A 14,467-nucleotide genomic window follows, 5' to 3' on the forward strand; every position below is an offset into this window, starting at 1 on the left:
ACAGTCTGTGTGTTTACCGTTGGCCCTCTTAAGTGCAAAACGTTGTAGAATTCCACATTAGTCTTCGCCCTTAGTTTCCCATTCGTTCTTCCTCATAAATAATTTATATTATACTAGACTGTGGAATAACCAATGACTGTATGACGACTGTTTGAAGCTGTGGGGAAAAGTTATTAATTCAAGATATCAAACGTACCTGATAGTGTAGGTTGAATCACTAGCACTCAGGAAATAGTCTGTGACACTTGGAAATATTGGATTGTACAAGAGCAGTCACATCTATAAAAGAGCAAAATGTGCCCATTGTGTTAACCGCCACAAGTAACCGTGCTAATGGGCTAGACGCAGAGCAGTTAGTTGTAGATATAGTTTAGGCTGTCTCAGGAGTGCGAGGTGATTCTCCTCACGATCCCTCTGCTTAGTCTAAAGAGCAAAAGTTGAGTGACTGTTGCCGGGGTCGGTACTCCAATGAAAGTTCTTCATGTTTGTTAAATGATTACTCTACCACTCAGCCCATAGCCACAGCAACATCAACACACGTAGAGTGGTAAAAATATAATGTCGATATGGTACGCAGTGCAGTACTGTAAACATATTGATAGGAAAACAAAATAGAAAGGTTTCTTCATGGGCCAACGATCATCATTTGTTAAGTTGCCGTAGCTGAGTTTCTACATAGGCCTGGTTCAAATTTTGGGGTTTCGTTTCCGGGTGTTGAAACTCCAGGTCTTTTTAACAGTTCCCTGAACGGTTGGTGAACTCGCTCAGTTGACGGTACACTCAGTGTAAGTTGTTACTGTGATGAACAAAATATTTTTTTTTAAATTACTGACTGGTTTCTATAGTTCTTGAGACTGACAAGAAATCTAGTTGTGACGAAAACAAATCCAATTTACAGTGAATTTTCCCTTTTATTGTTGACTATTATTTCAAAGAATGTTCTGTTTTACTTTGATAAATTTAAATGTCAGGTAAACTTGTACTGTTTTCCATTTATATCCGAATACAATTCCTTTATAAAGAGAGTGTAGGCCTAATCTTTCTCACCGTTAAATTTCCGTAAAACAACTTATGGAACCATAGAAATTCAGTATTGCATCATGACACGTCATGACACGCAATAACCTCTCTGTCTAGTTTTCAGTTATGCTCCGGTTCTGTTGTTTTTATAATGCCAGCATTACGAGAAAGCAAAAACGTTTTCTGGCAATAAACCCAGCATGTCTGGATAAATCACGAAGCTAAGGATCGAGTTGTCTACCCGACTGACAAGATGTGTGTAGGAATAACTGGAGACAACCAACAGAGGAGTGTCCGTGATGAACGGCTGAGCCTACACTCGCAAAACCCAAAATGTTCAACTCTACATGCAGTAGAAAGAGAAGTCTATTGGAGTGTACAATTCTACAAACCATGACTTATTATGTACAGGTGAAGTCACGGTTGTTTAGCTCGAAGCATATATAATTGCTAAGGTATGTCATCATGATGGGTGCGACTCCAGCTACGAATTACCACAAGTGGTTTCCGTGAGTAAACTCACGCTATTACCATTACGCATATTCAACTGCAGGGCAAATAAATATCGCTTCCGGGAGCAAACTGGCGATATTGACAATACGTGTATTCAACTGCTGGACAAATACTTACCTACATTGGTTTCGATGAAGTAAACACTGACTGTATTATAGAAGCACTACAAAGACGGTGTCAAGTTTAACAAAGGTTTGGTTGAACTACTTCCTTGAGAGGTTCTTTGACACGATGGGAACCGACTTTAGTTTCCTTGTGCATACGTTAGGGTTTATCCCATCCACAGGTGATACTTGTCAAATTGGCAAGGATAGGTTGTTTCGTTTACCTGTCATTTTCATGGATTTTACTCACTCCTGTGTCATGATAAATTTCCGTCTCACGCTTATTCAAACGTGTAGTTAGTCTAGTTAGGTCTGACTGCAAAATACTCCAGCTTGTAATTAGCAGACGGTGCGACACGGTGTATGGCGTTATTATTGTGCGCATGACTAGCAGAGAGCGCAGGCTGGAAAGACATCCTCCTTTTTCAGATATAACTTTGGATTTTGGTCAAGTCTTTTTAAAATATTGTGTTCTAGAACTGATAAGGAATCGGGATACGTCACTTAATCAAAAGCACACAAAAACTCAAACTCGCCATTTTGTGTAACTATAGCGTAGTTAAAGAGATTTTGGAATGCTCGAAGACATTTCCATCATTTTTTGGGTATATGTAGCCTAAGGTGTGATGAAATAAAAACGACTATTGTTTCTGTCATGAAATGAGTACAAATGGTATTTTTGAGAGCTATTTTTCAGGTCCTGTGTCGACCCGAACGTGCAATTTGTATAAAAGTCGTCGGTGCGGGCAGCAAACAAAACACAGTAAATTGTGACGTAACAAACAGGACTCGTTTATGCTACTCTGCATCGGGAGTCCTGTTTATTATGTCACGATTTACTGTGTTTTGTTTGCTGCCCGCAACGACGACATTTACACAAATTGTACGTTCGGGTCGAAACAGGCATGACAGGACTTGAAAAACAGCTTTCAAAAGTACCTTTTGTACTCATTTTATGACAAAAACAATAGTCGTTTTTATTTCATCACACTTTAGGCTACATATACCCGAAAAATGACGGAAATGTCTTCGAACATTCCACAACCTCTTTAACAAACGGCGAATGTATTTGTCTTAATTTTTAGCAGATCATCATGAAAACAATCATAGATATGTTAGAATATTTAACAATACTAAATTGTTTGTAAGATCGGTTCAGGACAGATTCGTCAGTTCGTCAAACTCTGACGATTTATCTGAAATATTGTTCGGTAATGAATCGAATCGAATTTGAACGAACATTGTATATGCGACAGGAGAGAGGACGAGAAACATTGGATCCTCATCAAATCAATTTTTTAAACTGATGAACAATTCTAGACGTCAACGTGCATACAAACGAATATATTTGTCAGCCTCCGTTTTCAAATTTATCCCACAGGGAATCTGAGGCGTCTTTTCTGAGTGCCCCGCCCACTTTGTTAAAAACTCCAATCCACCGCTGCTAGGAGGAACGCTTTCATTGCCATGCAGTCTCAACACTGATGAGAAGGAAGGCGAGCATGAGGTACATCTTGCAAACCTTAAAGTACCTTAGCTACAGTTCCCCTGCATCGTTAGAAGTATCATACAAGCGACACTTCTAATGTAATACTTGAAATACATTGGGAAGTATTCGTGTATAATCCTGAGCCAACCGGCGGTGTTTACAGGTCAATATCCCCTGGACAGTTTTATCTGGTTGTTGCATTGTTTAGATTCGTTTTCACCTGCATTTGCTGTCTTTAGTATCAATGTTGTGACTACAACCTATTTTATTTGAGTCTCCCGGATTTTCCCCAATCTCATTATACAAAAGTCAATAATAGGGCTATAATGCTATTTCTTGGTGCATTTTCAGGTGTTTACGGTGGGATGAACTTAGTCGTACAAACCAATTAACACTGCATGAAAATCAGACTGGCGCTGGCCTTTTCCAAAGATGTGAGTTGTATTCTATGCTTTACTCACAGTTCTGTAATACTGAGTCAAAACACTGCAGTGTATTTCATTTCTCTTTATCCGGTGTGTACGTGTGACGTCATTTCAACTCAACCATGCTTCTGCACATGGTGTGGCATTGGAACACATGGAACCGAAAGTAAGTGCATCTGGAGTTCTTAGCCAATGGGCGCTAGTGATCAGTGGTGCGCGCGCGTGTATATGACGCAGTCACTTACGAACCGGATAGTATCACTCCTGCCCAAATATGGTGAGGACATGCTTTCACATAACTCTCATGTCTGTACCCATAATACCAAAAATCATGTAGGGCCTACAAATACAACTTACAAGCTTGAATATGCTAAATTGTGCAGTATGATATTATATTCAGATAAACGTAGTCAACTAAGCGTATAGAATTATATCGAATATATCGCATATAAAAGTTGCAATTAAGTCATGTTGTGTTTCTGCATTATCGAGGCAACATATGTGAGCGGCTTTTCTTACCTTATTATTATTAACCTTTAATTACGAACTATCTTACCAAGGTGTGTTTATTTTTTGAAACAGCTTTGATAGATGCCTCTCCTTTCACACATGAAGAACACGATGCAATTTATGTAAATGCAGCAATTTACATAAGGTTGAACGCATATTAATTTGGCAAAATAATGCACATATGCACGTGGCATCTGTCTTCACAGACTAGTTTGTAGGAATATATGAATCTCCACTAAATACCAATTCAAAGGGATTCCATTTTTTTCATGAGAGTCTAATGGTACAGTTTTGTTGACAATGGAATATCCCTCAATCAATGTCTCTACTAAAGCGTAAACCTGTGCACACGCGATTGCGTTAGAACAGATATTTAGTCAGCTAGCAGGCCTGCATGTACATGTATTGAAAATAAAAAAAGTAATGTCAATTATGTAATAGAATATATGCAGGTGGAGCATTCAGATTAAAAATGCCGATTTTAGTCGTTTTTGTATTGATTTAAACCAGGATTTAGATTAATGATTAAAATAAAATAATTCAAATCAAACAACCCTGCTCCCCAAAACTATAAGAAAAGAAGAAAGTCATCGGATAAATCGATCTGTCTGTGAAATGTATGTGATTCAACACATCTGAACTAAAATTTGTCTTAACATTTTAAACAGAAATTCAATGTTGGCTATAAGTTAGCAATATACCATTGCAATAATTGCTAATAATCTGAATAAAAAAGGTGATTAAATATATATCTGAATCGAATGAATCATGACCCAAAAGCAAGATTAAATCAAATCAAATGAAAATCGAATACATGTATGAGCATTTATACAGCACTCGGTGCTAACTACAATCATTGTTAGATCTCCAACTCTGCAACTTTTTAAAATACATCTTTCGAAGGTATTTACCAACTTATTCTGGTATTTTGTTAACCTGTTAAGTTAGTTTGTTTTTCTACATTAACTGGCAACCATTGAGCAGCTTCCGTTACCTTGCTTAAAGAACTTCTTTACAAAATTGCTAATTTTTCGCACCTTCGACAGAACACTCTCCTTTCACCATTTTTTTGTAAACACTTTTAAAGGTAAACAAGATATCATCTCAATGAAATGAGCTACATTTTATATTTATTTCGCAGAAGAATGCATATGCACGTGTCATCTGTCTAAGTATATAGGTCTTTACTGGTGTTCCAAATATACAAATAATGTCAATTATGTAATACACTATTTATCTTAATAATTAAATGCTGAAAAACAACTGTGTACAATACGTTAACTAAAATAACATTGCTATTAGTGTTTGCTCCTTTTAGTTCTATAGCAATACCGACATTCGATAATTTATTGATAACTTCATCCATTTTTATATAAATGCTTTGTGCAGCTTGCAGGAATCTGTGAAGAAATTTCCCGATCGGCAAGTTATCATTTGCAATTAAACACGTATGGCTTATTATTGTTTCACTGTTTGTACAGGAATGTACTTTACGAAGCTAATAGTTATGTAATACAATACTGGAAAATCACTGTGTATTTTAGAATAAACGGTTCAAGTATTATTATAAAATGTGAACATTTTTATCTTTAAAAACAATCATGCACTCATTTGCGGGAAATCAGAATATTATGAAGTAATACAAATTACGTATCTGTGAACGTTTCATTCAATGATGGTGAACAACAGTAATACCTCAGATTAAAATACCACTGTCCATGAACAACAATGTCAATCGGAGAGAAAAAAATGACATTTGGCACTGGTTTAAGACGCTTAAAATGCCATGTTTTAGCAATTAGTTTAGCCTGCCACCTTCTATATATTGTAAACGATTTCATTCCAATACACGGAGAGAAAAAGCTAGAAAGGTTAAATCTTTTTTCTTAGGAATGAAAGTGAGCAAGGAGTGTGTCCTATAGATCCATCTTGATCAATTATTATTTTAACATATTGGCCACTTGAAACAGACCTTTTCTTCAAACCATTTTCTTTTCGGATATTTCTTACTTGGGAATTTGCACGTCACTTATCTAATGACAATTTTATTGACATAATCCAAGGGATCACGGGCGGCGTTTGCATGGCTCCCGCTGGTTTCTCCGTCACTACACGGGCCGTCAGCACCAAAGGCGGTCTCCTGCTGCATCGGGACCAGATAGCTGTCGTCTGTGACACCAGGTTCTTCGCGATGTTCGATGGGTCGCTTACCAACCACACCCGCACTAGAAGCTGCTACGTAGTCACGGTCTCCCTCCAACAGTTCTTCCAGCTCGTTGGCAACTTGGACAAAGGTGCAACGTGACTTGGGGTTGTCCTGCCAGCAACGTACCATTATGCCGTAGCTGTATCAGTCAGCAAATGTAACAAGAATCATTAGATGCTGCATGCTTGATCGTATCAAATTCTGTTTGCATTTTTACTTGAAACCCCTGACAATACACTTTCCATCATTACTGATTACTCAAGCACATTGACCCTCCATTTTTGAGAAAAATGTTTGAGAATTGAGTTTCCCTTTTTTTATTTGAAACCCCAAACAAAACACTCTACACTGTTTCTCACAACTAGAGAGTGTTATTCCTACTTCAATTATGTAAAACCTTTGGGGTAAAAAAAAATGCATTAAGATCCCTTCACCTTCAGAAAAATTTGAGTAAAATATAAAAGAATCGTGCATACTTTTACAGAAGTTAAAACGGCATTATATGTGTTATTATTTAAAGGTAATGGTGACCGCTGTTTGAACATACATTTCTGGCGGGCAGTTCTTGGGAGCATCCATGCGTTGACCACTCTTCAAGAAAATATACACATCTTGGAGGGGTATTCCTGGATACGGTCTTGCACCCTTACTGAAAATCTCCCACAGGAGCACACCGTATGACCACTGTAGAAAACCAAAGAAGACAAATATTTTTCAATGTAAGAGACCATTCTTATGATGCCTGTTCAATTGAGCTACCGAACACTTTACATGAGCTAGCTGGAAAGGGTAGCCAAGATTAACGAAGATTGACCGAACTATACATTTGTATTTGAGTCTTTATTGAACTGTTTAATGAGATCTTGTGTCAAATGGAATAGACAACGTTCATAAGTAATTTAACTTAGAAATGAGTTGGAGGTGGGCGTCTTAAGACGAAATACTCCAGCTAATGAGGGTCAGGCGCCTTGAAAACATATCCGATGTAAATGATTAATAAATTGAAGTTTCATGACTGGGCACCGAAGTTCATGTAGTTTCTCTTTGATGGATAGTTCCACACAACGCAAAGAGATTTGCGCCACTTTCTTTCCCTTCAGATCTTTATCTAAACATCACCTAACATTCCAATCAAAGATGGACCTAATTGCATACCACGTCAGTCCTGGCGTTGTACACTCGACGTTCCATGGACTCGGGAGCCATCCATTTGATAGGCAGCTTAGCCTGGGCATCGCCGCTTGTGTAGTAATCCGATTCGTGCATGTCACGGGACAGTCCAAAATCCGCTATCTTCACCAGAAGATCGCTATCCACCCTAATGAGGTTGTTAAACGTTGATCTTACTTTGAGGTCACATCATTTAAGAATTGCAATACCATTAATTCGAACTCTGGAGTTAATTCAATGAATGCATGTCCCCTGGTATCTCTGGTGCATTAAAATTATTTTCGATGAAACAGCTGACCGATTTCTGGTAACATTCATTTTGCTTTTACTCAAACACACATATAAAGACATGTGTAAAAGCCCCGGATGATATAGAAGAGAGGATACACTTACATGCAATTTCTGGCCGCAAGATCTCTGTGGACAAACTTGTGCTGAGCCAAGTAACTCATACCAAGTGCGGCATGTGAGGCAAACCTCATCAGCAGAGATGTCGCCAAGGTCTAAATTAAAAGTAAAAACCTCCAATGAATAAATAAATACCACACTCAGAACAAAACACATGACATACTGTTTACGAAATGGGACAGCATTTTGTTTAATAAATCTCGTGGGTGAACTATTAATTATAAAACGTAACAACATCTACCAAAATCACCATTAAGTGAGTTCCAAACGCATGCCACTCATTACCAATTCATTTATCAAACCTTCCACCACTTATTATCGACATTGATCGCTCTTGACTACATACCTGTTTCTTCTTGACCAGATATGTCTTGAGGTCACCGTTTGCCATGAAGGGTATCACCATCAAGGGTTTTTCGTCAGCGTCAAAGGTCAACCCCAGAAGCCCCAGTACGTTGACATGGTCGAAGGTTTTCATGATCAGGCTTTCCTCCAGGAACTTCACCACATTTTTCGTGTCCGAGGTGTCTATATACATTTGTAGAAGCAAAAGTAAGGCATTTACATGTGATAACTGGCACGCCCAGCTAACATGTGGCCAAGCTAGTACACAAAAACAGGAACATGTATTTTTTAACTTATTTTCATCATCACAGAAATGCAATAACCCAGTGACACCGGACAACAATGTAATTCCTTTCAGTTCAAGAAAATTGTACAAGTGTCTCCTGACGACGAATAGAGCATACTGTTCGAAACGTAGATAAACCAATGGTTCTTCTCATACACACAACTCACAAAAAGATATCGTTCACATGGTGTTACCGCAAACCTCCCATTCATTGATCATGTCCACCTGCAATGCCTCAAGTCTCATCTAACATTTTACAACCCACAATTCGCAATTTTTTAATAAAAAGACTCTTTCGCTTCTTTCATTCAAGACGCACATTGATTAATGTTGTTAGAAGTTCCTCTTTCTCGGAATAAGGTCATCCAACACCTCTTCTGCAAATCTAATCAGCAACAAGTAAACTCAAGATTAAAATGCATACCATTTTGAAATGGGCCCTTTTTTAACCGAGGAACAACTTTCCAATGCTCCGTTTCGAATCTACACTGTCATAGCAAACATCTCTTACAAATGGCCGACATTCTCATCACCAACCTTGCACTGTCTTCACTGCCACAATCTGATCTTCCCCTGACGTGTCGTGTAGAACAGCTTTCAGTACACGTCCAAATGCACCTGTAAAATTTGGTCAAGTGTATTATACTCATTTATACTGATTATCTTTTGCTGGTACCAAAGAACTAGCCAGATGGCAGACCAACCGACCTACCAACCTACCGACTTACTGACAGACCGAGCGACTGAGTCTAAATAATCTCCTAAAGGTCGAAACGTGAAAATGCGTTTCAATAACAGTTTGCACACATAGCCCCTGTACTTTATGTAGGCCTCTCTTCTCAGGTAAAATAACAGCTTACACTTTGAACTCATGAAACGTGCATTGTTTCCTTGTACAAAGTCACTACCTCGTCCGAGAGTTTCTCCCAATTCCAGTTGGCTGAAGTCGATATGAATGTCGTCGGGAACGAAGCTGACCTTCTTGCTCAGGACAATGCGCTTTTGTTTTGGCTGAGCAGATTCCGACTGTTTCTGGGATCTATACCACCTGCGTCTTTTGACATGGGAGTCAATTTCTGAAGAAAAGAGATACAATGTCGCATTAACAGTAAATAACGTAATATAGTGGTAAGTTTACGAGCACGTTCAGGCTTACAAATCAACAGACAAAACAAACTTTGCATGCTACACAAGATTCACGTGTTGTCTAAAATGACAAGCACCATCTTGACAAAAGAGTTCTATATTTATTTTTGTTGAGGAGGAATTTGTTTCATTCTGTCCACGAATTTACAATTTACAGTCAATTGAGGAGGTTGCCATTGGAATTCTTTTGCCATGTATTTTACCATCAAAACCATCTTGAGATGATTTTTTTTTTTGGAGTAGATCATAATTTAATATGGAGATGTGCAGCTACGTCCTGTAGCCAGAATAAATGGATATTAAGTTTTTAAGGGTTTCAGGATATTTACCATTTCGCTATCTTGAGATCGAGTGATTTTAAGAGCACATTCCTAGGTAGAGTGAGATTATCCCTTTGCCGCAGTTTTGTGCACCTTTTTGGCATTCAGTAGTTAACTCAAGTCACCTCTTGCCACCAGCACTTACCGAGATGAATCGCCACTATCCTGCCCAACAGTCTTCGGTCGTGGGTGCGCTTCCTTCGCAATTGTCTGCAGTACATGAAGGTAGCAGGGAGAAGTATCGCCATGGAGAGTAGGATGGTCAAACTCGGTACAAGTATGGCGACAAGTGGCACCGTGTCTACTTGATAGACCAAGTAGCCCAACTTGCATTTTAAATTATTGTGACGAACCTATGGAATAACGCAAAATGAAATGATAAACTTTTCAACAAATGACATGGACTTAACCAACTAGTTAATGTCAACGTTATAAAAATTACTTTTGAAGAAAAAATCAACAGTGATGGAAAAGTATAGAGTAATTACGGTTTGGGGAGAACTGATTGAAATTGGGTGATGTTGTTGCTTTCGGATTGAGTAAACTGATGTTCACACAATCTGAGGAACAATGTAAAAACCTTAATAATAATATTCAATCCTAGATGAGCCGGTTTTCTTGGTCATTTTACCGCCAGGCGGTCTTCTCTTCAGATATTGGGAATGTAATGACCGCATAATTATTATAAAATTCTGCCATGCTATAAGGCCTATTAATATGACCGGAGAAATTATGATTCAATTTTTTTTAATTGGTTATCCATTCATAATGTCGAAACAATTGAACAAAACCTGAGAAAGAACATTACATGTACAAAGTTGTACTTAAAATGTATTGGAAAAAATGCAGAAAAACTTCATTTCTTTTAGATTTTTTAAGGACAATATCAAATAAGCACAATTAAAATTAGAACAATTAAAAATTACCTGCCATTTTGTACTCACAACAATGAAAAGGAAACGGATAAGCTTCCCCCCCCCCGGGGCCGCAAAAGAAGGAAAAATCTTGCAAGAAAAGAGCACTTGACAGCTACCCCTCCCCACCCTCTGATTCAAATCCGCCCCTAACTTACCCATACCACAGGCAGACCTTTCCCAGTATCTTCTCCCATGTAGTCACCGGCTGCTGGTGCCTCATCGGGCAATTCACATACGAGTGTTGTCCCAGTGAACAGGCTAATGGGACAGCTCTCTACTCCGATCGTCACGATGATTTCTCCCTCTGTGATGGCGCTGTCAATCCGCTCGCCCTGTTAAAGCATCCACAGGTAGTTCAAGTTCAATTGATTTTAAAGGAAAATAAGAGGTATCTGGATTGGTATATTTTGGACAGATTTAATCCTTTCGGTTGTGACAAATGTTTTATTTCTAAAAAAAAAAAGGTTATAACCTGTATCACAAGTAAGACTTTCTTCTTTTTCTTCTCATGTTCATGTACCCCTATACATATATCCGTATGGGGACTGATGTAAAAAAAAAAAAAAAAAAGAACCTTAACTGTTATTTCACATCACATCTAGATTTGCGCTTGCAATGACTGATCTGAGCTTATGAAGTTTTGTAACTTAGCAAGAGTTACCAAGATAGGCCTACTGTATTTTTGGAAGATCCACTTGATTCACAAGGAAGAGATATCAACTTAAATTTATCTTGAGTCCATATGAGAGGTGACATGCAAAGCACTGTATAAGTGTGCTTCGTGCAGTTTTACCGACAGGCCCCATATCTACAGATAGAAAAGAACACAACAATGAAAAGGATAGGCAAAAAGAATAAGACACGCATACCAACCGTGATTTTTAAGGTTTCTCCTTCCTTGTCCTTCATACCATCTTCAAATTTGTTATACACTGGATCCTCAAAGTACTCCAAGTCGACATCATTATCCTGAAACCATGTCAACAGTTGAGTGACCCCATCCATGATGAAGCCAAAGGTCAAGTTTTCATTGCTTATGTCGAGGTCTCTTATGTTAGGGGATGGGCACCGCATCTCTGTTGCAGATTCACCTTGACATTCCTGCAAAATAAAGACCCACATCAGTCAGATGACAATTCTGTTCAGTATTAGCTCCGGTTGACAATGGCACCTCTCTTTGTTTCTACTTCTACTAGAAGTTTTAAAAAGTTTCCTTTTTAGGATCACTGGATCCTCAAAGTACTCCAGGTGGACATCGTTATCCTCAGACCATGCCAACAGTTGAGTGACCCCATCCATGATGAAGCCAAATGTTTCCTTGAACTCTGACAAAGTCTGTTATGTTAGGAGACAAGCACAACATCTCTGTTGCAGATTTAACTTCACATTCCTGCAAAATAAAGACGTCATCAGTTGACAATTCTGGTCAGCATTAGCTCTGGTTGACAATATGGCACCTCTCTTTGTTTCTACTTCAAAACAGAAATGTGAGTGTTTCATGATGTAATGGCTGTCACACTTTACATAGTACAATTATTGCCATTTTCACATTAAAAGTGGTCGTTCGCGGTAACTGAACCAAAATAAAAAAATAAGGATTTAAAAAGCTTCCTAATTATATATGTTGCAATAGTGGAGCAAGTAGATAGAGATCGGAGGTTAAGGGGAGGTTGAGCAGGGATAGGGCAGATATAAAGTAATTTATACAGAGATCAAAACACATTTCTCACCTCCACTTTACGATTACCGTTTCCATTAGTGACAACGATTTGACGGTTTCTACTTGTGGTTAGAAAAGTCCCAGTAACCGTCAAATTTCGACCACCCCTGACAATTAAAACACCGATAACAAATACTGGAAATACATTCTACACTGAAAGATATTGGCTGGTGTAACATCAATTTAAACAATTTAGAAATGCACGCACGTGTTCACCTTCAGAAATTTTCAGCATATGACAATTTAAAGCTTAGAATCAGCCATAACATTTCACTGTTCATTCAAATAACAGTAGTCTTCAGTAATAAAGATTTGTATTAGTTCGCTTCTGAAAACAGCCATGCATAAACTTGGCTGCAAGCTTGCTACTTGACAGCGTATCGCGTATCTTACAACAGAAACATAACATTTCACTAATACCAGGACCAAAATTCCCTTTTTTTACCCTCATTTTGTTGTTTGTGTTTAAAAATATTTAAAACACAGACATTTTCATTGGACAATACAGGCTGTAATACAAATTAGGTAGAAATAATGTGGTCGATACAAATTGAAGTATATACCAAAAAAGCTATACCAAAAAGCTATACAAAATAGCCCATCATGGTACAATAGATGAAGGCGGAAAAATCATGCAGACTCACGAAACGATGCTTTTCAGAGGAGACACCTCAGTAATGGTGGGATTCTCAGCGTACGTGTACATATCTGATGAGGTTCTCATGGCCCCATCGAAGGAGAGTTTCACAACATCTTTATATCCAACTTGGCCAGCAGTAGTTGTGCATTCTAGCATGGACTCCACTGGTTGGCTGAGTAATTTGGGAAAGAAAAACAATTACTTGAGACAGAGCCATGTTTACTAAAATCCATTGTAAGTTTGTTTTTGAAGAAATGTGAAAGTGAGATTCATCTAAGTGAACAATAGTCCTTGTCACTGTATGGAATTTTTCCAAGATATATGGAGTTTCTTTAGGAAAGTCATTTTTTTAATAACATCCTGAAAAAAAAACAATTAAAATGATATTTCTTAATGTTGACCATTACAAAAATAACATGAAATAAAAATCAGCACCAAAGAATATCCATTTTGCGGAATACACAGTGTCATGAATAGGGAATAAGATTTTCTAATAAATTCAAAGAAATGAAAATTGTTAAAATACAAACAATTGTTTGGAGTCACTGATAAAAGCGATGTTGGCGAGATCCCTCTTTTTCCTGAAGTAATAACTATTCAACCAAAAAGTGGTATTGTTTCCAACGAATGTTACAATTAATATCATTCAAGAGTTAATCCTGGGGAAAAACTAGACAATACTTTGATATTTGGCGTATGTGCAACAATTTGTGTATGATACTCCTTAATACTGAAAAGATGTAGCAATGTCTCAAGGTAAATATTGGTGGAACTTAGAGCAATTCTACAGGACAGGATAAAGTAGATTTGTATAATAAAATATCATACACAAGAATGCTGTTTGTTTCTAATCAAAGCTTGAATTAATATTCTGGACATAAACCAGAGGTGGGAGTTAGACAATGCTCCGATTCTTGCCGTATCCGCAACAATTTGGAAAATGATGTGTAACGAAAGAGACATAATACCCTGTTATGTGGCAAGGATTGTCGCCGATGAACGCTTCAATATTGCGTCCTGTGTTGAGGGCCACTCCATTCACACTAACTATCGTCCCACCGGCTTCTGGGCCGAGACTGGGTTGGAAATCTGTAATTGTTGGGTTCTGTTAACGAAAATCATTATGTGAAAATATTCCAAGAACTGCGTTTGTCTATCACACATTTTTCCACACCAATTATATTATTGTTATAGTTGGAATAAGTATTTGCTAGTTATTCGTGCATCGAATCCTCGAGTATCATTGTT

The 14,467-nt window shown here is 38.0% G+C and overlaps 1 protein-coding gene across 1 annotated transcript; it reads right to left on the reverse strand.

The window, feature by feature from the left end:
* Positions 1–6,080: 6,080 nt before the first annotated feature.
* Positions 6,081–10,190, reverse strand: LOC119738560 (tyrosine-protein kinase Mer-like). Its single transcript, XM_038213467.1, has 8 exons — positions 10,088–10,190; positions 9,385–9,552; positions 9,014–9,094; positions 8,192–8,373; positions 7,831–7,940; positions 7,423–7,585; positions 6,815–6,951; positions 6,081–6,406 (listed from the first exon to the last, which is right to left on the reverse strand). The coding sequence occupies exons 1-8, from the start codon at positions 10,188–10,190 to the stop codon at positions 6,091–6,093; spliced, it is 1,260 nt and encodes a 419-aa protein (XP_038069395.1). The 3' UTR covers positions 6,081–6,090.
* Positions 10,191–14,467: the final 4,277 nt, after the last annotated feature.

This window comes from Patiria miniata, unplaced genomic scaffold, assembly GCF_015706575.1.
Source record: "Patiria miniata isolate m_02_andy unplaced genomic scaffold, ASM1570657v1 HiC_scaffold_3, whole genome shotgun sequence".
In the NCBI taxonomy this organism is placed as follows: Eukaryota; Metazoa; Echinodermata; class Asteroidea; order Valvatida; family Asterinidae; genus Patiria; species Patiria miniata.

What these genes read in the sequence shown, in the direction of transcription:
- LOC119738560 (XM_038213467.1), bottom strand. Translation starts at nt 10,190, where the DNA reads ATGGCGATACTTCTCCCTGCTACCTTCATGTACTGCAGACAATTGCGA. An exon ending in ATCTGGTCAAGAAGAAACAG is followed by an intron (nt 7,941 to 8,191) that starts GTATGTAGTCAA and finishes CTTTTAATTTAG; the next exon opens with ACCTTGGCGACATCTCTGCT. An exon ending in ACAACGCCAGGACTGACGTG is followed by an intron (nt 6,952 to 7,422) that starts GTATGCAATTAG and finishes GGTTTTCTACAG; the next exon opens with TGGTCATACGGTGTGCTCCT.